Below are 26,057 nucleotides of genomic sequence, written 5' to 3' on the forward strand. Positions count from 1 at the left end.
GTAGAGCAATTTAATTCCATGATCACGTGAATTGGGTTGAATAATTTACCTACAATTGGTTATGTTTTCCCTTGTTGTGCAGAGTTTGTGCGCAGTCTTTTATTTTTCAACTGCTCCTAGGCTTCTTTCTTTTCTATGCAGTTAATGAATTTAGACTCTATGTAGTAGGTCTTCCACGGATGGGCCACTAAGGAGAGGTTTGGTGGGTCTAATCTGATTATTTATCACAGTAGCTTCCTTAATTCATTTATTCTCTTAACCACTTTGTCTACTTTAAAATTTACCCACTCCATCAAATAATATATTTACCAACTTATACCTTATATGGGTGCAAATAATATTCCTATGAATAAACTTTTCACACACATTAAGTAAGTATATATACAAAATTTTACCCGTCAATTAAATGACCGAGTCACCCATCACCGCAAGCTATAAACCCCAAAATAGGGCCACGGGAAGGATGTTTTAGGAATATTAGGTCTAAGATTTCTAAACGACCAAATGGGTCGTTACATCAGATACCAATCAAGCAATCGCTCGTCCTCGAGCGAACAAACAAAACTTGGTGAGAGGTAATACCTGAACCGCCAAAGAACTGAGGTTATCTACTCCGCATATCTGCCTCGATCTCCCAAGTAGCTTTCTCCACCGGACGATCCTTCCATTGAACTTCCACGGAGGCTATTTCTTTGGTCCGGAACTTTCCAACCTGCCTATCTAATATTGCTATAGGCTCTTCCGCATATGACAGATTCTCATCTAGCAATACCGAATCCCAGAGAATGATATAAGACCCGTCTGAATGGTACTTTTTCAACATAGAAACATAAAAACTGGATGGACACCCGACAGGCCTGGTGGCAAGGCCAACTTATATGCAACCTCGCCAATACGATAAAGGATCTCAAATGGGCCGATATACCTGTGACTCAACTTACCCCTCTTCCCAAATCTCATGACACCCTTCATGGGTGAAACCTTCAACAAGACTTTCTCCGCCACCATAAACGCCATATCTCAGACCTTCCGATCCGCATACATCTTTTATATACTTTGGGTTGCCCGAAGATTTTCCTGAATAAGCTTCACTTTATCCAATGATTCTCTCAACAGATCTGTACCTAATGGTCGAACCTCAAAAGCATCAAACCACCCGATAGGAGAACGACACCTCCTCCCATACAAGGCCTCAAACGGTGCCATGTTGATACTGGAATGGTAACTATTGTTGTACGCGGACTCAGCCAAAGGCAAATATTGGTCCCAATGACCATCGAAATCGATAACGCAAGCTCTTAACATGTCCTCAAGCACCTGAATAGTCCTTTCGGACTGTCCGTCAGTCTGGGGATGAAATGCAGTACTAAGATCCAACTAAGTACCCAATTCTGCCTGCAAGGTCTGCCAGAAATGGGAAGTAAATTGAGTGCGTCGATCGGAGATAATAGAAATAGGAACCCCGTGCAACCGCACTATCTCACAAATGTAGATCTTGGCCAACCTCTCTGCATTATAAGTAACCTGAACCGAGATGAAATGTGCGAACTTAGTCAACCTATCCACAATGACACATATGGAGTCAAACTTTCCTAAGGTCTTCGGAAGACCCCACAACAAAGTCCATGGCTATTCTCTCCCACTTCCACTCGGGAATAGGCATCCTCTGAAGCACGCCACCAGGGTCTCTGGTGCTCATACTTAACCTGTTGATAATTTTCACATCGAACCACAAAGTCTGCAACATCACGCTTCATTCGACCCTACTAATAGTGTTGCCTCAAATCACGATACATCTTGGTAGCACCTGGATGAATAGAACAGCGGGAGCTATGAGCCTTCTCCAGTATCACATGAATGAAATCACCGACCCGAGGAACGCATAGCCGTCCCTTCATCCTCAAAAACCCCTCACTATTAAGCACGGCCTCCTTGGCCTCACCTCGCAACACCTTGTCATGAATCTTACATAACTGAGGGTCCTCAAACTGTCTAGTCCTAATCTCCTTCAAGAGAGACGACCTCGCCTCAAGACAAGCAAATACCTGACCCGAATGTGAAAGATCCAATTGGACAAGACAGTTAGCCAGAGTCTGAACCTCCATGGCTAAGGGACGCTCGGACATCGGAAATCTCGCCAAGCTACCCATACTCTCCGCCTTGCGACTCAAGGCATTTGCCACCACATTCACCTTACCCGGATGGTAAACTATGGTAATATCATAATCTTTCAGGAGCTCCATCCATCTACGCTGCCTGGAATTTAGATCTCTCTGGGTAAACACATGCTGCAAACTACGATGATCAGTGAACACCTCACAACGGACCCCATATAAATAATGTCTCCAGATCTTCAAGGCAAAAACCACTGCCAACAACTCTAAATCATGCGTAGGGTAGTTTCTCTCATGAACCTTCAACTGTCTCGAGGCATAGGCGATGACCTTGCCCTTCTGCATCAACACAACGCCCAAACCAATACAGGATGCATCACAATAAACAGAGTAGTCCTTGCCCTCCACGGGCAGTGCCAAAATCGGAGCTGCAGTCAACAAAGCCTTGAGCTTTTGAAAGCTCTCCTCGCAACCATCAGACCACTGGAAGGGAACCTCCTTCTGAGTCAATTTTGTCATAGGTGACGCAATAGCAGCAAACCCCTTCACAAACCGGCGATAATAACTGGCCAACCCCACAAAGCTACGAATCTCGATCACGGTCGTGGGCCTCGGCCAATCTCTAACTACCTCGATATTTTTGGGATCAACCACGATCCCCTCCTTCATCACAACATAGCCCAAGAATGCCACCGACTCCATCCAAAATTCACACTTAGATAATTTTGCATAAAGCTCCTTCTCTTTCAACAAACCAAGGATAATCCTCAAGTGCTGCTCATGCTCCTCCCGGCTCTTTGAGTACACCAGAATGTCATCAATGAACACAATGATGAAGGAGTCCAAGTATGGCTTAAAAATGCCATTCATCAAAGTCATAAAAGCTGCAGGGGCATTCGAAAGCCGAAAGACATCACCAGGAACCCGTAGTGACCATAGCGAGTCCTAAAAGCCGTCTTGGGAATATATTCGGCCCGAATCTTCAACTGATGGTAGCCCGATCTCAAGTTAATCTTTGAAAATACAGAAGCACCCTGAAACTGGTCAAATAGATCATCAATGCGAGGAATAAAGTACTTGTTGCTAATAGTCACCTTGTTCAGCTGTCGGTAGTCAATACACATCCACATAGTACCATCTATATTGTTCACAAATAACATAGGAGCACCCCAAGGAGAGACACTCGGTCTAATGAATCCCTTGTTCAGAAGACCCTGAAGTTGCTCCTTCAATTCTCTCAACACAACCGGCCCATCCTATAAGGTGCAATAGAGATAGGACGAGTGCCCAGCTCCAAATCTATATAAAAATCGATATCACGATTGGGTGGCGTACCTGGTAAATTGGCAGGAAACACCTCTGTAAACTCACAAACCACTGGCACCGACTTAAGAGACGGGGAATCTGCACTAGTATCACAAACATGCGCTAAGTAAGCTAAGCAACCCTTATCCACCAGCTTCTTCGCACGAAGGTAGGAAATAATCTTTCTTGGGGCAGGGCTAGGAGTACCCCTCCACTCTAATCTAGGAATCCCGGGCATGGCCAAAGTGACAATCTTGGCATGACATTCCAAGATGGCGTGATATGGAGATAACCAAGTCATGCCCAATATAATGTCAAAGTCTAACATGTCCAAGATCATCAAATCTACCCACGTGTCATACCCCATGAAAGTAACTAGACAATTTCGATAAACTCTATCAACTAACACGGAATCCCCAACCGGAGTAGACACATATATAAACAGGTCAAAATGGTCACAAGTCAAATCCCAACCCACAGAGTGATAAGTAGACACATATGAATAAGTAGATCCTGGATCAAATAAAATCGAAGCCAGTCGACGATGAACAGAAATAGTACCTAAGATTACAGCATCTGAAGCCTCTGCTTCTGGTCTACCCGTAAAAGCATAACACTGCGTGCCACCCTGGCCGCACTGAACAGAATGTACCCCACCTCTGGAGCCATGAGTACCACCTCTCCCGGACTGGTGTCCTCCTCTCGATGACTGAAATCCACCGCCGCCTGACTGAGTGCCACCCCTCCCTGAAGAACCATCCCGGGTACCAGTGGACACCGGAGTCTTCGGAGCCTGAAACCTGAAACCCTGCTGAGCGCCACTCTGTCTAGCACAAGGGCAAAATCTAGAAATGTACCCCGAATTGCCACAACCCCAGAAAACCCTAGGCTCGGAAGACTGATGAATGGAGGTTGAAGATCTAGAAGGGCTCTCATGGGCAGGTGACCTAAAAAATGTACCTCCCTGAGACTGGCCAGCCCCATATCCACTCTGCCTGGGATGACCACTAGAAGAAGTCTGCTAAGCTGACTGCACCGGATGACTGGGGACCGAATGATAGGACCTCGAAGACTGACCCCCACTGCGGTAACTAAAAGAGCCACTATACTGCCCCTGATAACGGGCCTTCTTCTCACTTGATCCTCCCTGAGCTCGGACTTAGGCAGCCTCAATACTAATAGCATGATCAACAACCTTCTACCAAGAAGCCTCAGGAGTCACATGATGAAGACAGTGAACATGAGTATCAAGAGAGAGTCCATTCACAAATCTACGGACCCTCTCCTCATCCGTCAGAATCATATGGGTAGCATACCTCGCCAAAAATAGAAACCTAGCCTCATACTCGGCTACAGACATCCCCCTCTGCTGAAGGTGAGTAAACTCCTCTTTACGCTGCTCTCTCAAGGGGCGAGGTACATACTTGTCAAGAAAAACCTGATGGAACTGAGGCCAAGTGAGAGGAGGCGAACCAACTGGCCTACTCTCCACATAATACCTCCACCAAGTCTTCGCATCATCGCGAAGCTAGAAAGTAGTGTAGTCAACTCCATGGGTCTCCACAATACCCATCTAGTATAGACGTTTATGCATATCTACAATAAACTCGTATACATCCTCACCCCGGGCGCCGTGAAACCTGGGTGGCTCCATCTTCAGGAACCTCCAAATGAGCTCCAAATCACGATGAGTCAATGTCTGTAAAGCAACTGGCCTCGGAATACCCTCGGGGGCACGAAATCCATCCATACACGAGGCCATAGCAGCGGCAGGCTGCATCCCAAGAGTCTGTCCTTGCTTCGGAGTGTGCAGACCCGCCTGAGTGTGAGAATCTCCAGTAGCAGCACCCCCAGTAGTCCGCTGGCCCTCCAAATAAAGAAGAATACGGACCAACGTATCTTGAACCGGTGGGTCTGACATATACTTGGGGTGAGTCTGGGCTGGGCCCAAACCTCCCCCATCCTGCTCCTCAAACTCGGGCTCACGCTCAGGAGATAGCGAGGGCACCCGTCTCTATTCAGCAGCAGGAGCCCTGTCCCCGGCTGGCGCAACACCGCGACCTCTGGCACGGGCACGACCCCTAGCTCGTCCTCGACCTCTACCTCGAGTGTCGGCCATAACAACGGGCTCGGGCTCAATATCTCTCGCATGACCAGCTCGTGTATTCATCATCATCTGAGAGAGAATAGAGAGGAATCAGGTAATTCAAGTGTTCCAGATACCAATTAGAATAAAGTAGCACGAAAGAATCAAGAAAATTGAGGTTTCCTAAATGCCTTATATCCTCTCACAGATAAGTACGGAGCTCATCGTACCAATCCACAAGACTCTACTAGGCATGCTCTTGTACTTACAGACCGGGTAACCTAGGCTGTGATACCAACTTGTCACGACTTAATTGCCGCTAAGTCGTACAGGCACCTACCATATCCCACCTCGGTAGGAGAACCCTTCCCTTAATCAGTTATACAACAATAATTACTAAATAAAGCGAAATTAATGAAGAGTCTAACATATATTATAAATACCAAGTGCGGAATTCCCAATTCTAAATACCACCCAAGGAAAATGGTCGGAAATAGTACAAGAGCCACTGATCAAGGTGTCTGAATAATACATGAGTCTCAAAACTAGAAATACTGTCTAAGGATCAAAGTAAGACAAATAGTAAAGAAGGAGTCCCAGGGGTGGCGGACTCGTCCAATAAGCTCACCCTAGCAAACTCCGCAGATAGCCTCGAGATCAATGTTGAAGTGCAAAAGTGGTACCGATCTCGTACTCTACACTCACAAAGAATGCAGCAAGGTAGGGTCAGTACAAACACAAGTACTGGTAGATAGCATAGGCCGACAAAAATTAGCTAACATATACACAGGAAGAAACTAAAGAATAGACATGCTCGCAATCCGGTACAAGTAAACATCACAATCCAATATATCAGTACAAATATAGAAGGACATGTACAGAAATCCAAGGCATAAAAGGATGATATGAAGAATGAATACGCAACGCAAGGCAATACAATATAATGCAATCTAATGCCCGTACACACATGATATGGCGGTGTAGATCGTCGCCCAACAGCCATGACCAATGGGGGACCCGCAAAGTCCATGTACCACTCTCACGATCCCGGTAAGGACCTCGGGCCTTGTTTACTCTCACGATCCCGGTAAGAACCTCGGGCCTCGTGTATTCTCACGATCCCGGTAAGGACCTCAGGCCTCGCGTCATCATTTCCAATCAAGTCACAACACAACCATATAAGGCTACAAGCCAATAAATCAGTCAACAATACCAACCTAGTCCATCCCAACTTATTACCCGAAAGCGTACATACTTTCTCCGACAGTATCTAACTATACATATGCTTCGCTAATCGAAGCCTAACCAAAAAGGTAATCCATAACCTACCCCGAAGCCGAACGAGAGCCACGAACAATCAAACTTGAGATTTACCCTTCCGGAACGCTTCCGAACGATAAAAATCTAACGATTAAATATCTATGTTAATAAATTACAATTCCATCCACAAATAGGCTCACAATTCATAAATTCTTATATATATATATATATATATATATATATATATACACACACACACACACATTTTTAGGACTAGGACTCGAAACCTTCAATTATCCCAAAATCTTAATTTTGGATTAACATCTCACTTTCCATGATGCAAATACCACGAGTTTAAAGGTGTACATAGAATCCAATACCCGAATATTCAATTACTTATGTCCAAAATATATATAAAAAAAGAAAATGGAACTTGCTAACCTAATAACTATGACCGAAGATGAAACCATAAGCAATTTTGAGAACAAGTGTTTGCTAAACCAGAGACAATTTTGAAGAACATTATTTATCGACCCTTAAGCCATTATACATGAAACCATAATCATTAGTCATTACTACCTCATAATTACCATCCATTATTTATCCAAAATTTTTACTCCCTCGGTAAAATTTTGAAACCAGTAGAAGCCAAGGTAGATAATGAATTCAATCCCCTAAATAGTATTAAAATAATATTTCTCCACAATGGTACACTGCATATACGTACTACATGAATACACTCCCCTAAATAATATTAAAATAATATTTCTCCATAATAGTACACTGCATATACTTACTACATGAATTCAATCCCTTAAATAATATTTAAATAGTATCTTTCCACAATAGTTCACTACATACACGTACTACCCATAATATTTGCAACATTCCACTACTATTTTCTCAATTTTCAGTCAAACGTGTAGCCTACTCATCAACCTAATGATTACTTTTTTTTAAACTACTACTAGTACAGCAATTTAATTCCATGGTCACGTGAATTGGGTTGAATAATTTACCTGCAATTGGTTATGTTTTCCCTTGTTGTGCAGAGTTTGTGCGCAGTCTTTTATTTTTTAACTGCTCCTATGCTTCTTTCTTTTCTATGCAGTTAATGAATTTAGACTCTATGTAGTAGGTCTTCCACGGATGGGCCACTAAGGAGAAGTTGTGTGGGCCTAATATGATTATTTATCAGAGTAGCTTCCTTAATTCATTTATTCCATTTAACCACTTTGTCTACTTTAAAATTTACCCACTCCATCAAATAATATATTTACAAACTTATACCTTATATGGGTGCAAATAATATTCCTATAAATAAACTATTCACACACATTAATTAAGTATATATACAAAATTTTACTCGTCAATTAAATGACCGAGTCACCCATCACCGCAAGCTATAAACCCCAAAATAGGGTCACGGGAAGGATGTTTTAGGAATATTAGCTCTAAAATTGCTAGACGACCAAATGGGTCGTTACAGCTTTGATTTTGTTGCACTACATAATTTAGACACATAAAAAAAATAGTGGAGAAGGTAATCATGATAGCCAAAGACAAAAGACGGAAAGATTCGTTGAACAAAGCAAAGGCTAGAAGACATTTTCAGAAAAAGAGGCTTTATTAAAAGTAGCTTTAATAAAGCAGCAACAGTCAATGGACAGATTAGCAAACGGACAAGAATATAAAGCTTCTTTTTAAAAGTTTCACGTGACGATGGGGCCCAAAGATCACCCGACTGAACTTAAAAGATTCTTTCATATTCTGAAATCTGGAGTTGAAGTCCGCTAGACGTCTATAAATAAGAGCATTTGTGAAGGAGCAAAGACCTCACCAAGAACATCATCAACAAAACCTCTCAAGATCAAATCCATATTCCCCTTCTCTTTCATCAAATGCCTCAGTCCCTTTTCCAGTCGAAAATCCCTGTAATATAATCTTCTATTGTAAAATAGTATTAAGTTTTCAGTAATTTTCTCCTAGTGTGAAGTAGTTTTTAGGGTTCTCCGAAAGGGAAACCTCCCTCCATCTTTGAGTCATGTAATTTTTATTAACTATGTTTCTGTATTATTTTCCATGTTTATATAAATACTATGTTTTAAGTAATTGCTTGTAATTATGAATCTGTTACTCTTAGTAAATGGTTATTCTCTTAACTTCTTAATAAACTCGATGGATTAACCTGTAAATTCCTAGGTGATAAAGAGGCCGTTTTAATGTCGAAAAATGATAGAGGACGATGTTGGCCATGGTCGGGGTGTAGTTAAAGAAAAAGGTTATTAAGAACAAAGGTTAAGAGAAAGAGATGAACAGTGTAACAAGATTCATGACTGGACAGAGTCTAGATTATTTAGAAAAAAAACGTAAACAATGGGAGATAAACAGAAACTTAGAAATATAACTACATGATAAGAGGACAGCTAGGGGTGAGAAAGAACCGAGTAGGATTGTTTAAACATTTGATAAAAAACACATTATATTTTCTACTGAATTCTTTGAAATTTTAAAACATCGAAAAAACATAACCCCCCTCTCACTTATATATATATATATATATATCTGTGTGTGTGTGTGTGTGTGTATTCATGTTCATGACCAGGTTTCAGTTTCAGTTTCAGCTCTCATCATGTTATTTCATGTGTCATGTTTATTTCATTCAGTTGCTTTACACACCAGTACATTCAATGTGCTGACGTCCCCTTTTATTGCCCGGGGGCCTTCATTTCACAATGCAGGTACGGATTTACAAGACGACGCATCTGCTCAGTAGGATCATCCACGTATCAGCTTTTGGTAAGCCCCATCTTCTTCTGAGTTTAGTCATTATTTACATTTATGTCAGTTATGCAGTTAAGGTATGCTAGAGGCCTTGTCCCAATAAGTATGTTCTACAGTCCAGGTTCATGATAGAGGTTTCATAGACTAGTCAGTTATGTTATGTTGGATATTCGGAGTCGTCTAGCCATTTTGGCTCATTATTATTATGTTTATTCAGACTATTTTGCATTATGATATTTTCAGACTTATGATTTATGGTCCCACTCTTTACTTAACTTATGCATGTTCATCGGTTATTTCGCATCAATTCATGCTCATGTTGAGTCAGCAAGCCATGTGATTCGCTCGGTCACATGCAGTCAGGCATCGAATGTTGTGTTACCACCAGGCCATGGTTCAGGGCGTGACATAAAAGGTTCATAATTGTTGATGTGTATGGCAATTGAATCGCGATAGCATTCATTATCCGTGAAAGTTTATAAATTTGTTTAGAAGCTGAAATATCATAATATGAGTGTTTTACTCAAAATTTCAGAATTTATTTTCATGATTTATTATGTTTTAAATCATGATAACTAGAAGTATGTTCAAGAACTCATGAGAAGCATGTTTTGTTTTACACTATTAAGATTTGAATACTATAATGGTTTGTGAACTGTGTCACATTTTAAAAAGAGTCAACTCAAGGGATTAAGAAACATTTTAGAAAAGAGTTTGATCCAAGAGATCATAAAAGGGTTTGTAGCCATAGTCAGATAATGATTTACCCCAACGGTATTCGTGTTAGAGTAGGAGATTTTAGTGTGCCGTCGGTTCAGATACTTGTCCTAGTGAGATGTAAAACACGAACATGCTAAAATCTTGTACCGAGTGGTACCTCGAGGATGAGTCCAGTAGATCGGGTTTGAATCAATCCCATGCTGATCAAATTGTGAGCATTACAGAATATGTCAGTCAAATAATACACTCCATGAAAGAAAGAAAGAAAGAAAGAAAGAACATTTTTTTAAAATATTATGTTCGAGAAAATACTTTTGCGCAAAAGTAATATTATTTGCGCATGCTTGTTGCTTTAGAGAAATCTCAGAATACTTCTATGTACATCATGTTTTTTAAGCACCGCTCCAGCTTTAGTGAGAAAATAGTACCAATAGTTAGTGTACAAGTGTTCTCTTTATGGAACCTACATTGGCCTATGTCCATGTAGGCGGATATAACGAACTAACAAACCACAAGTTAGGTTCTCCCTCACTCCAGAAACAATTGGTGAGCTCTGCATTATTTTGTGGTCAATTAGATTATGGTATTGTATAGCGCATATTATTATTTTTCAGTATTCCAGAAGTTATTTTAAAGTTATATTAGAGCTAAACATTCATTTAGATGATAAGTATGGAACCCATATTTGTATTTGAAATATATTGTATGTATAGTCGCATAAGAATGACAGCTAAAACGGTTCAAATAGAGTAGAAGGTTCGCTCGATCAAGTTAAGGCATGAATGCCAACCATAGTCCGTTTAGAACACAGGTTATGATAGAAAGTGCTTAAACGTGTGAGATTGAAATACAATAAAAGACAGTACACGATAATTTTTCATTAAAATATACATGAACTTTGTACAAGATTAAAAGCGGGTCAACGTGTCACAACTTATTCAGTGTGCTAACGGCTACTAGAGGCCAAGAACACAACATTATAAGCTACCCTTTAAGAAAGGTTACACTTTATTATTTTGTGTGACATTTAATACTTAATCTGTCTTAATTACTCCATCATGATCTCTTCTTCAAGCAAAGCTTCAATCAGAGTTTTTGCTTCCTCAGGCATAGTCATCTCAGCTTCATTTGAAATATTATCAAATACACATGGCTTAGTGCATAGGCACCTTCTTTGGAGTTTGCTACAATGTCCATCCGTAAATTTCTCCTTGATGCAAGCTTTTCTGCAAGGCGAGTCGATAATGCATAATCCTTTGAAAGTCTTGCTTTTTGCTTTGCAAATGTTCCGAGCTTGCACCTCTACAAATCATTCACAAGTACTTACAAATGTTAGAAGAAGAAAAAATCGAAAGAAATATTCACCACTAAAAATGGGAATTAGACATAGATAAATTATGTAGTTAAACAACAAAATGAATTATTAATCCTATTTAGCTAAAAATAAACTAAGAGCTATTTAGTGACAGACTAGCGACAAGCTTCGTAGCTAAATTCAAATTTTTTATGTAGTGATTGCTTGTATACCATTTAGAGGAATTACAATAATAAAGTTTTTTCACGATTTTGAAAACCGTCAATCATCTATAGTAAACTTTTAAACTGTGAATTCATTTACAATCCTTAAAGAAAAATTACTTGTACACTCTTTGGAGGAATACATACAAGTTTCTTCATCATTAATTCCTCAAAGCCAAACATAACAAACCATTGAAATAGAGTAATATTACGCATTAATTTTTTTATTATTTGTATGATGATTTAATTTAGAGGAATAGATGGAGACAAACCATAGGTAACAAAGAGCATCATTGCCAAGACCAGAAATGCCATGAAGCAAACGGAGCGAGCCATTGTCTCTTTGGATGAGTGAAAAAAAGAAGAAATATTAATTTTAATAATAAGAAAGATTGCAATTCAGAGTTGTGAATGAACACTAACACCATCGAGGTATTTATAGGCAGTGAAAGAATAGTAACTAAGCTTTAACTCATTTGTCGGAGAAATTTTATGGTGGGTGGGGAATAAATATGACTTGGCATGTGAGGGTGATTATTTTTCTTTTTAGAAAGTGTATGGGTCCCATTTCTATTTACCCTCTCATACTTGGTGCTATTTCTTTCTCCAAAAGCAGCAACTCCATTTCTTTAATTCTAATAATTCTTCTATCGTCTTTTATATCAATTTTTTTCTTACTTTCTTCATTTGATACTTGTTACGTGTAGATAGGTTTGATGGTTTTTGGTTTTGTATTTATTAAATTTATCAATTCTATAAAAAAAATTAAATCAATAAGATTCTCGATTTTTAAAAAAAAAAATTCGGGTTCTTCTTGGTTGAATGTGTTTATAACGAAATTAATTTCCTTTTGTGAAGTACAATGGAAATGCTACACAATTTCATATAATCATACCCAATTCAGTTCATTGTAATCTTACGCAGAAAAATATCAATCACAACTTCATATAGGCGAAAAAGTCATATCATACATGAGAGCCTCAACTTTTACAAGATGAGCTCTTTCTAACTTTATAAACCGTATATACTTGAAATTTCTTGATTAAAAGACATGGATAGCTATCAGGGACAACGAAAGCATCAGTTATGTAATGGATTCATTGAAGTTAATATATGTGGACATTCAGATAAAATTGCGAGAACAGACACGGTGTTAAATTGTTAAGAAACAAAAACTATGACAAAGTTAAAAAAATATTTACAAAGTATATTTTAATAAATTTTTTATATAAAAATAATATTTAAAATAAATATATATAACGTCGGGTTGATTTGGTCTTGATTTGACTTTTTTTAGTTAAAATCAAATCAAATCAATTATGATCGAATTTTTTCTTCAGTATCAACTCCTTAGATAATTATGTTTTTCAAATTTAACTCAAGTTAATGGTTTGACGTGATTTATCATTTTTATGTATATACCTCTACTTGGTACTATGGTAATTCTATGCACATTGTTGGTGGAATGATTAGAAAGTTATTCTAATATATGTTTATTATTGCACAGATATAACTAAAAGTAAAATGCAAGATTTTTATATTTTTCAATATCTTCCTCACGGCGAAGGACTTTAATTAATCAATCACGGAAATGCTAATTTCAAAACATTACTAAGAGCCTGTTTGGATGAGCTTAAAAAAAAACAGCTTATAAGCTGGAAACAACTTATAAGCCCAAAAAAAATAAGTTGGGGTAGCCCAACTTTTTTTTGGGGGGGCTTATAAGCTGTTTTCAGCTTATAAGCTGCTTTAGATAAGCTAAGCTAAACGGGACTAATTAATTTTTTGAGCTTATTTTAAGCATAAAATGGCTTTAAGCTGGCCAGCCAAATACTCAAAAAAGCTGAAAACAGCTTATAAACAACTTATAAGCCAATCCAAACGGGCTCTAACTCTTTTCACTGTGTCTTGTTGTGTTTTTTGTAATTAGTGCAATCAGATGGCTTGGGTGAACAAATTACATAAAAGCTAAAAATTATTTTTGTCAAGCACTGATCAAGTTTAGTGGCGGTCTACGTTACTCAGACTCTTCACTTTCGGTGTCGCACCCATGTCTACACGACATGGGTGTGGGTGTGGGATCGGGATCCGTACCCAATCTGGTCAACCGATTTTGGATACTTTAACCAAAATCGACGTAGAAATTCTGGATAAATTCAATGATTTCTTTAATTAAAACTAAAGATAAGGTGAAATTGAAGAAAATAGAATGACTTGTATATAAAAATTTCTATGTCACTCTGTTTTCTTTTTATCTCCTTTGGGGATTCTCTTCTTGATCAATATTTTTTCCTCAAGTTTCCACATAATATTTCATAATTTAGGTTTATACCTTTATTTTTAGATATTTTAATTTTTTTACCCGAATCCCCGCACCTGTATCCATAACTGGATTTGTATTCCCGAATCTTAAAATTTAGATCATGAAGGATCCGACATATAGATCCGCACCCATATCTGACACCCGCACCCGAGTAACTTAGGTGGCGGTTGGTCTAACTAATGTGTGGGGGTGGGGTTTTTTTTAGAGGGGGGGAGGTGGGGATTTAGGGTATCCAAGGGTGAAGGAAAGAAACAAGGAGTGGACCCTCACACCTAATTAGTAGTGAAGGGAGGGAGACGTTAAAATAAAGTGGGATCCATATTGTATACTTGTCAATTAATAAAGACCCTCACACAAATATGACATGGCATATCTCACACATCATAAAGTTTTTCACGTCGAAGCGAAAAAAAATAATAGATAAGTTTAGTGAGCCCATAGATATATCAATAACCCAAAAAACATGTTCCTTATGGGCTTCAAGTTTTTTGGTCAATTTATCCGTCATTACATTTTTGAAATCCCACAATGGGAAGTTCGACTAATTAATTCGAATTTGCGCGTGGAAATCCTACTATGGTATGCAAAATATTTCCTATTAAATGCAATTGCTTTTCCACGACTCGACTGGAAATATATTATTAGAATAAACGATTATTTTCCATGTCATTATAACCTTTCATAGTAGTAAAAATTTGGCAATAGACGTACTCTTATTAAGCCCACCTACTCTATTGTGAGAATGAAGTCAATGAGCCATAGTAATTGTTACTTTGTTTAGCATAATTTGATTTGGCATACAGTTTATTAATTAATTTTTATTTTTAAATTGTGATATGATGTCATGATATATGCGCTATCATAAAAGTTTTAAAATTTGTTAAACATGTCATAACATTTTACGGCTATAAAAGCTTCTCATTAAGGAAATATAATGTAACAGCTCAAACCTATGTCATATATTGTCCACTTTGGCTCAATAAACTTTAGGGATTTGTCGCTCGAACGCAATCATCGAGTCCAAAAATACACTTACCATGCATTTAAACTCATATATATCTTACAAAGCTCTCCAGTTTAGTTATTCTCTTATTTTAACATGAGATTCTTCTGATGTGTCATGCATGTTCACTCCTACTTTAGAGAATGACAAAATTATCAACCTTATTTTCTTCGTGAAAGGATTTGTTAGGTTTTGAGCATTTTAATATTGTAAATATCTTTCACATTTTTGTCCAAATTCCTCACATGTTTTGTGCCTTGCCATGCAATTTTATTTTCATTTGGGTAGCCACAAAAGTTGACCATATCTTTCACATTTTTTGTGGAAAACAAATGTGAAGACCATGGTAGCCACCATATGAACATATTTGGTCTTATTTTCACATTTGTGTTGACCATGATTTTCACATTTTTTGTTGTTCATGATTTTCACATTTGTGTTGACCATGATTTTCACATTTTTTGTTGAACATGTTTTTCACATTTTCATCCATTATAAAAGGATGAATTATGATTCACCAATTTATACGATTCAAGAAAAAAATAAGTTCAATCCTTAACTTGTGGGTGTAGAGAGGAAAAGTGAGGAAAGTGAAAAATAAAAGAGTTTATTAGTTGAAGGAAGGTGTTCTTTTGGTGGAGCTTTGGACTCAACATCTTGTCCAGAGTTCGTTGAGTTATACGGCGTGTTCGGGCTGTTGTATCCTGGAGGGGACAAGTCAGAAAGATTACTACTGGACCGGTAAATTTGTTGCAGTGGGCTTGAATCTCCGTAAAGAGAGCGAGATATCCGCGCCTCAGCCATAAATTTTTTTTTATTGCTTCATTGTTATTTGTCAATTGTAATTGTAATTTCACTGCAAGATCACCAACAATTTTAAGGAGATTCAAATGGCTACAATTGAAAAATCGGCGGATGTCAAAGTAGGAGATCTTAACAAGCCATTTCGGTTCAACGGTACTCACTTTAAGAGATGGAAGGGTAAATTACTCTTCTACTTAAGTCTTCTCAATGTTTCTTATGTGTTAACTGAGAAGAATCCAAATAAAATAGACAACACTTCCATGAATGATGAAGAACTTATTTCTCTTCAAGAAAAAACTGAACAGTACGATGAAGATTCATACAAGTGTCGGTATTATTTACTTAATTGTCTATCAGATAATTTTTATGATTATTATGATAGAACTTACTCTACTGCAAAGAAAATTTGGAAAGCATTGCAGATTAAATATGATACCGAGGAGGCTGGAGCGAAAAAATATGCTGCTAGTAGATTTTTTTGTTTCCAAATGGTGGACAACAAATCAGTGGTAGACCAAGTCCAAGATTTTATAATGATCGTTGGAGAGCTCAGGTCCGAGGATATAAAAATTGGATATAACCTTATTGTTTGTGGCATAATAGATAAACTTCCACCTTCATGGAAGGAATTTCAAAAAACTATGCGTCACAAACAAAAGGAAACCTCTCTTGAGACGTTGATTATGCGAATCCGCATGGAGGAAGAAGCAAGGGGCCAAGATGCACTTTTGCAAATGGAAGAGAGTAACTTACAACCCGTCACAAATAAGGTAAATTTAATTACTTCAAATAATGCTGCTCCTAATGCTAACAAAAATACCTCTATGAAACCTAAGAAGAAAATATTCAAGAAAAATAATGGTAGACCTCCCAAGAAAAATAATTGTGGTAACAACCAAGCACAAAATCAACAAGCACAAAATAGAGGACTATGCTTTGTCTGTGGCAAGAGTGGGCATATTGCTCGATTTTGCAAGTTTCGGAAACGTGGTCCTACACCTCAGGCGAACGTTACTGAAGAGCCACTTGTGGCGGTGATAACAGACATAAATATGGTTGAAAATGTTGATGGATGGTGGGCTGATTCTGGTGCAAACCGTCATGTCTGCTATGACAAAGATTGGTTCAAAGTGTATACTCCATTTGAGGAGCCCAAAACCATCATGTTTGGTGATTCTCACACTACTCAAGTGCTTGGAAAGGGAGATGTCGAGTTGAGCTTTACCTCAGGAAGGGTGTTAACTCTAAAAGATATACTTTTTACTCCTTCCATGAGAAAAAATTTGATGTCTAGTTTTCTTCTTAACAAAGCAGGCTTCAAACAAATTATTGAGTCTGATCAATATGTAATAGTGAAAAAAGGTATTTTTGTGGGAAAGGGGTATGCCTGTGATGAGATGTTCAAGCTGAATGTTGAGATGAATAAAGTTACTAATTCTGTTTACATGCTTTCTTCCACTAATTTTTGGCATGCTCGTTTGTGTCATATTAATAATCGTTATGTGGGAATCATGAGTAGTTTAGGATTAATCCCAATGATTAAAAAGGATTTTGAAAAATGGGAGGCTTGTAGTAAAGCCAAAATCACAAAAAGGCCTCATTTCCAAGTTGAAAGAAAAACTGAAATATTAGAGTTAATACATACTGATATTTGTGAACTTGGAGGAATTTTAACTCGTGGAGGAAATAGATATTTTATCACTTTTATTGATGACTTTTCTAAGTATACATATGTTTTCTTGATGAAAAATAAAAGTGATGCTTTTGAAAATTTTAAAATTTATCTCCATGAAGTTGAAAATCAGTTTGGTAGAAAAATAAAAAGAATTAGAAGTGATAGAGGTCGTGAATATGAGTCTAACGAGTTTAATTGATTGTTAGATCGTTGGGAATAATTCATGAAACTACTCCACCTTACTCTCCTGCATCTAATGGTGTAGCAGAGAGAAAAAATAGAACTTTGGTTGAGTTGACAAATGCCATGCTTATTGAGTCGAGTGCACCTTTAAATTTTTGGGGTGAAGCTATTTTAACTGCTTGTTATGTGTTGAATCGTGTGTCTCATAAAAAGACTAAATTAACACCATTTGAGTTGTGGAGAGGTCACAAGCCAAATTTGGGACATCTAAGAGTTTGGGGTTGTCTAGCTTATGTAAGGCTAATGGATTCCAAAATAAGTAAATTGGGTAAAAAAGTTACTACTTGTGCTTTTCTTGGTTATGCTTCAAATAGTACAGCCTATAGATTTTTTAGTTTTGAAGATAATATAATAATAGAATCAGGAGATGCTATTTTTCACGAAAATAAATTTCCATTTGATTCTAAAAATAGTGGGGGTCATAGGACTAACGAAAATATTTTGTCACTACCTAGCTCTTCTACTCCTGTGTTGAAAAATAAAGAAAGTGATGATTTTGAGTTAAGAAGAAGTAAAAGAGCTAGAGTAGAAAAAGATTTTGGTCCTGATTTTTATGTTTTTAATGTTGGAAATGACCCTCTCAATTTACAAGAAGCCTTATCTTCACATGATGTGTTTTTTGGAAAGAGGCTGTAAATGATGAAATGGAGTCACTTATTTTCAATAAAACTTGGAAGTTAGTTGATTTACCACCGGGTTGTAAAACAATTGGGTGTAAATGGGTCCTTAGAAAAAAGTTAAAATCGGATGACTCTGTTGATAAATATAAGGCTAGACTAGTTGCTAAAGGTTTTAAACAACTAGAAGGCCTAGAAGTTTTTGATACTTTTTCTCCGGTAACTAGAATTTCATCCATAAGGCTTTTAATTGCTATTGCTGCAATTTTTGATTTGCACATTCACCAAATGGATGTAAAAACTGCTTTTTTAAATGGGGACCTAAATTAGGAGATTTATATGGAACAACCCGAAGGTTTTATTGAAGCAGACCAAGAAAGCAAAGTGTGTAAACTTACTAAATCCCTATATGGCTTGAAACAGGCACCAAAGCAATGGCATGAGAAATTTGATTCCTGCATGATTGAAAATGGTTTTAAAACAAACGAATGTGATAAGTGCATCTATCACAAGTCTTGGAATAATTCACATGTTATTGTTTGCCTCTATGTTGATGATTTATTGATCTTTGGCTCTAACATGAATGGTATTGGTGAAACTAAAAATATTCTTAGAAGCCATTTTGACATGAAAGATCTTGGTGAGGCAAATTTAATTCTTGGAATAAAAATTACTAAAACATGTGATGGAATATTCCTTGACCAGTCACATTATGTTGAGAAAATATTGAAAAAATATAACTTTCTTGATTGCAAGCATGCTATAACTCCTTTTGATTCAAGTGTTCACTTGTTTCCTGTTCAAAGTGACAATGATGTGATAAATCAAAAGGAATATGCTAGCTTAATTGGAAGTTTGAGATATGTGACTGATTGCACTAGGCCTGATATTACGTATACAGTTGGAGTACTTAGCAGGTTTACAAGCAAGCCAGGTAGTGAACATTGGCATGCCATAACGAGAGTTATGAAATATTTAGTTGGTACAAAAACCTATGGCTTATTTTATAAAAAATATCTTGCTGTACTTGAAGGCTTTACTGATGCAGATTGAAACATTTTATCTGGTGATTCTTGTTCTACCACTGGTTATATCTTTACGTTGGCAGGTGGTGCTATTTGTTGGAAATCAAAAAAGCAAACTATTATTGCTAACTCTACCATGGAGGCTGAACTAATTGCTTTAGCTTCAGCTACTGAAGAAGCGAATTGGTTAAGAGATTTATTATTTCAAATTCCTTATTTTGAAAAACCAATTCCTCCTATTTTAATTCATTGTGATAGCACCGCTGCAATTGGTAGAGTTCAAAACCGTTATTATAACGGTAAATCCAGATCTATAAGGACAAAACACAGTACTGTGAGATCATATTTGACAAGTGGTACCATCAATGTTGATTATGTCAAATCTTGTGATAATCTTGCAGATCCACTAACCAAGGCCTTGGCAAGAGAGAAGGTCTGGAGCACATCGAGGGGGATGAGATTGAAGCCCATAAATTCATGAGTCGTATATGAGGAAACCCAACCTGGGGACTAGAGATCCTATAACCAGGTTCAATGGGAAAAACGAATCATATGATGACTTGTTGAGAAAAATGCACTATTTTATTTATTCCCTCCCTATGATGTAAGTGCATTATTCTGTAACAATTTGTGGAGGTTGATTTTATAAACTCTTAATGAAATTCTATAGCTCGTATGAGTGGGATGTTACGTTACAGAAGCACTCTTGACAGATTTCACCTATGTGAGTATGGAAGTAGGCCGCTTTCTATGAGAATTGGGCTCGTTCTCAAAAGCACTCATGAAAACCGGGATAGCACAAGGCCGTAATGTGCTGGCTATTAAAGCTCATGTCAACACCTTTATTATTATGTGTAAGCGATAATTCTTTATTTCCCTAAAGCAGTCATAGTTCAAGTCTGAGACCACTACGGCTCTGGAGTAAAGATTATTATTTTACTAAGTGGAGGTTCAATGCAGAGCACACCTTCATTATGCATATTAATCTACCTTCAGCTGATAAACTCTCTTATGATAATATTAAAATGAGTGGGGGATTGTTAGGTTTTGAGCATTTTAATATTGCAAATATCTTTCACATTTTTGTCCAAATTCCTCACATGTTTTGTGCCTTGCCATGCAATTTTATTTTCATTTGGGTAGCCACAAAAGTTGACCATATCTTTCACATTTTTTGTGAAAAAAAATGTGAAGACAATGGTAGCCACCATATGAACATATTTGGTCTTATTTTCACATTTGTGTTGACCATGATTTTCACATTTTTTGTTGATCATGATTTTCACATTTGTGTTGACCATGATTTTCATATTTTTTGTTGAACATGTTTTTCACATTTTCATCCATTATAAAAGGATGAATTATGATTCACCAATTTATATGATTCAAGAAAAAAATAAGTTCAATCCTTAACTTGTGGGTGTAGAGAGGAAAAGTGAGGAAAGTGAAAAATAAAAGAGTTTATTAGTTGAAGGAAGGTGTTCTTTTGGTGAAGCTTTGGACTCAACATCTTGTCCAGAGTTCGTTGAGTTATACGACGTGTTCGGGCTGTTGTATCCTGAAGGGGATAAGTCAGAAAGATTACTGCTGGACCAGTAAATTTGCTGCAGTGGACTTGAATCTCCTTAAAGAGAGCGAGATATCCGCGCCTCAGTCATAAATTTTTTTTATTGCATCATTATTATTTTTCAATTGTAATTGTAATTTCATATCACAAACAGGATTGCTGTCAAATGGCAGAGTCACATGCTTGCATTACCTTGATTTTTGCGTTTCTTACAACCAATAATGGCTTATCAATGGACATGTTTCCCTTTCCAGTACAACATCATTTACTCTTGTTTATATTAAGCATATAAAATATTATTTGGATAAGAAACGAAAAGTAAAAGCTTATAAAGTTAGAATGATTGAATGAGAAAAAGATAAATAATGACGTGAAATTTTGTTGAAGTTAGTAATGATTCAAATTACTTTAATAGGTCCATTAAACTAAGTATTGTCATTACCAAGAGATAAGAGCTAGCTTAAGAACTATAATGGAGGTTTTGGGACTTCTAACCTAATGTTAAGGGTTGTTATTAATCTCAAAAAATTGGAATTGATGTTGTATGATAATGTTATGTAGAATGTAATATTTTGACATGATAGATTGCGTGGTAACTTACTTTGATTTGAAGGTTGATAAGTTGATTTTTAGGTGAGTTGCTATGACCCTTGTTACTAGGATAAACCATGCTTTTATGGTGTTTGAAAAAATATTTAGAATTTGTTGATGTGTATGGCAATAGAATCGTGCGAGCATTCAGTGCCCGTGAAAGTTTATAAACTTGGTTAGAAGCTGAAATATCATAATATGGGTGCTTTACTAGAAATTTCAGAATTTATTTTAATGATTTATTTTGTTTTAAATCATGATAACTAGAAGTATATTCAAGAACTCATGAGAAGCATGTTTTGCTTTACACTATTAAAATTTGTGTAAGAGAATATTTTCCCTGTCTATTTTTATTCATTTCATAGGTTAATATACATCATGTACATCATAATTGCAGGCTACAAATTAGAAACTAATTTGACTAATGGATTCTAACATATGTGATGTTAGGCCAAATTTGCATATATTTAGTCATTGTTGCCTCATATTTTAGTACTTTTAATTATCTTTTGTGTATAAATTATATTGCTTTGTGCTTAATAGTATATTTTATTATGTTGGAATAAAGCGATGTGAAGATGAATAGATTTGGAACAAAATTAAATATAAAGAGGAAAAATAAAGAAAGAAAGGAGGAGGATGAGACGTAATGGTGGCTTACTTATGGACACTTTATTGTGTAATGATTGACATTGAAAAAAAAAAAAGGAAAGACAGAATTGAAAACCAAAGAAACAATTACAACTTACCTGCCAGCAACCGACGTGAGCCGTCAAATTTCCACGCGATTACACAGTGACGCATCAAGTGGATTTTCAGACTACAATTATATCCCAATTCTTTTTGTACTCAATTATTTTGTTTGGATTTTTTTCCTACACTTATACATATTTCATAAGCCACAATTTTTAGACATCTTTGGCATAGAACATAAGTTTGGATCCTAGGGTTCCTATGTATATTTTCTTTCTTTTATTCAAACCTTGTTTATGGGAATTTCTTAGTGACAATTGAGATTGAAGCTCTTGTTGTGTTTATTTATTGATCGACATTATTTTTAATCAAGTAAGTTATTGTTATTTTAATTATTCTTGTTCTTTAACATTTCTCAAGGGATTAGCTAACCTAGGACTTGCCCATTTACTTTGTTTGAAACTCGGAAGAGGAAGAACGGGGTTGGAATAGAATAACTAACATGAATTTGGGGCGTTAACCCTCATCTAATGGAAATTGACCTAGGAATAGGCGATACCGCTTGTAGCCATATTCGGGTGTTCTTAATGCTCCTAATTGCTTGAGGGATCTTCAATTGGGTAGTCTAGTTAATCTTCGGGAGAAGTTAATTTAGAGTCATTATCCGAGGCTAAATAACATAAACTTGCTATTATTTATAATTCGTGAAATATATTGGATCGTTACTTGAGAAGTAGTTTCCTTTATTCCATTCTTGTGGCCAATGATCAAGTTACTTGCTTTCTAGATTAGAATTTATATTTCCGTATTTTATCAAAACCTTATCAAAAACCACCATTGATGCGTTCGGTCTAGCTATTGTTAGTGATAATTCCTAATCTGCTTAAATTGCCTACATATTGTTCTCTGTGGGATTCGACCCCAACCTTGTTGGGTTACTATATTTGACAACGTCCGCGTTATGCCATTAAAAGGTGTAATTTGAGCGTATCAAATCCAAATATAAGAAAGTGACTATGAAGAACGATTAATCATGCCAAGTAAATTCTTGTTATTCCTAAGTGAATTTATTAAACAAAGTTTAAAGCTTTGAGTTCTTGTTAGTTATTCTTACCAACCCTAATTATTTTCCCAAATAAATTAGGGTTTATGGCTTTAATCAATGTTTGCAACCATTAATTATGAATGAAGAATGAAGAATAACTAAACCCTAATAATCCATTATTTGTATATCAATCACAAACCGAATCACAAAACACCCATCATTGAGTTCACAACCCTAGTAAGAGAATTTAACTACTCATGACAAAGAACAAGAAATAAGAAATTGAAGAATTCATAATTTGCTTATTTTGGAATAAAAGAGGAATTGATAATACTTGAATTGATGTTTGAATCTTCAAAAACTAGAGAGTATTTAATGTTCTAAGTCAAGACCTAGAATTTGATACGCTCAAATTACACCTATTAATGGTATAACGCGGACGTTGTCAAATATAGTAACCCAACAAGGTTGGGGTCGAATCCCACAGGGAATATGGTGTGAAAAGGTTACTAAAGTCGTAGATGCTAAGTTCTAGGTCTAATGTCTTAATCCGATAATTTGTGTAAAAGTTGGTTTTTCTATGACTAATTGCTAAACTATTGCTTTGGTGAAAATTTATGGTAAAAGAAACTAAGGTTGTGTCCCCGTTAGATAGAGTGTATGATCATGGATATTGCTCTTGATATACTCGTAATGGATCATTATATGAATGCACTTAATCTCTATGTGAATCTCTACTATTTCCCAATAAATAAAGATTATGTCTTTCTATAATTTTCCCAAGTATAAGAAAGTGACTATGAAGAACGATTAATCATGCCAAGTAAATTCTTCTTATTCCTAAGTGAATTTATTAAACAAAGTTTAAAGCTTTGAGTTCTTGTTAGTTATTCTTACCAACCCTAATTATTTTCCTAAATAAATTAGGGTTTATGGCTTTAATCAATGTTTGCAACAATTAATTATGAATGAAGAATGAAGAATAACTAAACCCTAATAATCCATTATTTGTATATCAATCACAAACCCAATCACAAAACACCCATCATTGGGTTCACAACCCTAGTAAGGGAATTTAACTACTCATGACAAAGAACAAGAAATAAGAAACTGAAGAATTCATAATTTGCTTACTTTGGAATAAAAGAGGAATTGATAATACTTGAATTGATGTTTGAATCTTCAAAAACTAGAGAGTATTTAATGTTCTAAGTCAAGAGACAAAAATATAATAACTGGTAACTATTAAAACCCTACAATGACTATTTATAAGTTTTGGAAATACAAAAGTTACAGATTTGCACTTTAATCCCATCATCACAAAATACGGTCCGTAAACTGGTTTACGGACCGTAAAGTCAATTCACGACCCAGTCGTCCTTCAGCTGTTTCTTTTGAAATACGGACCGTAAAGTGGTTTACGGTCCGTAAACTGCATGATCGTCTTTCACTTTGCCAAAACTCAGACTTTCTGCCAGATGCTTGAATGATTAAATACATGATGGAATACGGACCGTAAACTGAAATACGGTCCGTAAACTTAGTTCGTAAATCACCAACTTCACAGCTTGACTTTCTGTTTCTGAGATCCTTTAATACGACCATGGAATACGACCCGTATTGTAGAATACGGCCCCGTATTGTAGAATACGGACCGTAAACTACAATTACGACCTGGTTCTGCACTTCAACTGTTATTATGCCGAATCTGTTACTTTACCTGAAAAACACTAAAAACCACGTAAAATCACATAGGCTTGCTTAAAAACAAGCAAAACTTATAGCCAAAAAACATCGATTGTGGCGTAAAATCACGCCACATCAACACCCCCAACATAAAGTATTTGCTTGTCCTCAAGCAGGCCATACCACACAACGACTCAATCTAGCACTTAGTTATCATAGAATAACAATGTCTACATCGGTTTTGACTTGGAACTTCTGGCATGCATGTTTTCCTTCAACTGACCACCCCAACTGTCTTTTGTAAAGCAATATACACAACTTAAGAACGTTATGACTAACCATAAAGCTTCAATACATGACATTACATTATCGAACATGTTATTATGCACACAAACGCGACTTTCGGCGGTCACTTTATTTTGTTCAATTCTCATCCTTATGCCCTCACATAGACCAAAAAATGTCCCAACACACACATATATACAACAATAATGGGACGAAGATGAAAGAGAAGAGAAAAACACTCAACACTCACAAAGAGTTCATATCTACACATGCAAATACCATAGGCTTGCCCTTATTTTCTATGTTCTCATCTTAGGCGCGTTCGGTTGTGATCACATTAGGACTTGTTTAGGCTTGTAATGTAGGCTTAGGGATGGGTAGGATACTTTTTGGGTATTAGTGACTCACCCTCCTTGACACTACAACATCTCTTTACCTTGATTCGCCTCTTTTCTTTCTAACCCCTTTATTTTCTTTCACGTTTTCGACCTCGATGTGGTTTTATTCCTATCCAACTAGCAATTCTTTTTGTGTTTCAATTTTCTGATGATTTTTTTTATTAGTATCAACTACAACATAGACTCTCTATTAGCAAATTCCACCACCCCCAACCTTTGTTCTCAACATCTACTTCACATTTAATTCACCCCCAGCTTAGGCGCTTTGCCTCGTCTATCTAGTAGCATCAAGGAGGGAACGGGTGCGAAGATGGG

At 36.8% G+C, this 26,057-nt stretch overlaps 2 protein-coding genes across 2 annotated transcripts; both read right to left on the bottom strand.

Moving 5' to 3' along the window:
* Positions 1–604: 604 nt before the first annotated feature.
* LOC132602743 (uncharacterized) lies at positions 605–5,340 on the bottom strand. The gene is made up of 8 exons (XM_060315522.1): positions 5,035–5,340; positions 4,736–4,947; positions 4,497–4,617; positions 3,490–4,410; positions 3,148–3,370; positions 2,610–2,998; positions 1,808–2,453; positions 605–801 (listed from the first exon to the last, which is right to left on the bottom strand). Exons 1-8 carry the CDS (start codon positions 5,338–5,340, stop codon positions 605–607), a joined length of 3,015 nt encoding a protein of 1,004 aa, XP_060171505.1.
* A 5,771-nt stretch (positions 5,341–11,111) lies between these two features.
* LOC132602044 (defensin-like protein) lies at positions 11,112–12,216 on the bottom strand. The gene is made up of 2 exons (XM_060315068.1): positions 12,060–12,216; positions 11,112–11,571 (listed from the first exon to the last, which is right to left on the bottom strand). The coding sequence occupies exons 1-2, from the start codon at positions 12,121–12,123 to the stop codon at positions 11,318–11,320; spliced, it is 318 nt and encodes a 105-aa protein (XP_060171051.1). The 5' UTR covers positions 12,124–12,216; the 3' UTR covers positions 11,112–11,317.
* Positions 12,217–26,057: the final 13,841 nt, after the last annotated feature.

The sequence above is a fragment of the Lycium barbarum genome, chromosome 7 (genome assembly GCF_019175385.1).
Source record: "Lycium barbarum isolate Lr01 chromosome 7, ASM1917538v2, whole genome shotgun sequence".
Classification (NCBI taxonomy): Eukaryota; Viridiplantae; Streptophyta; class Magnoliopsida; order Solanales; family Solanaceae; genus Lycium; species Lycium barbarum.

Coding starts and splice junctions, on each gene's coding strand:
- LOC132602743 (XM_060315522.1), bottom strand. CDS start 5,340: ATGTCAGACCCACCGGTTCAAGATACGTTGGTCCGTATTCTTCTTTAT. Junction 4,618..4,735: donor AGGTTTCTATTTTTGGCGAG/GTATGCTACCCA, acceptor GCTTCTTGGTAG/AAGGTTGTTGATCATGCTAT. Junction 3,371..3,489: donor CTCTTAAGTCGGTGCCAGTG/GTTTGTGAGTTT, acceptor TGCACCTTATAG/GATGGGCCGGTTGTGTTGAG.
- LOC132602044 (XM_060315068.1), bottom strand. CDS start 12,123: ATGGCTCGCTCCGTTTGCTTCATGGCATTTCTGGTCTTGGCAATGATG. Junction 11,572..12,059: donor GATGCTCTTTGTTACCTATG/GTTTGTCTCCAT, acceptor AATGATTTGTAG/AGGTGCAAGCTCGGAACATT.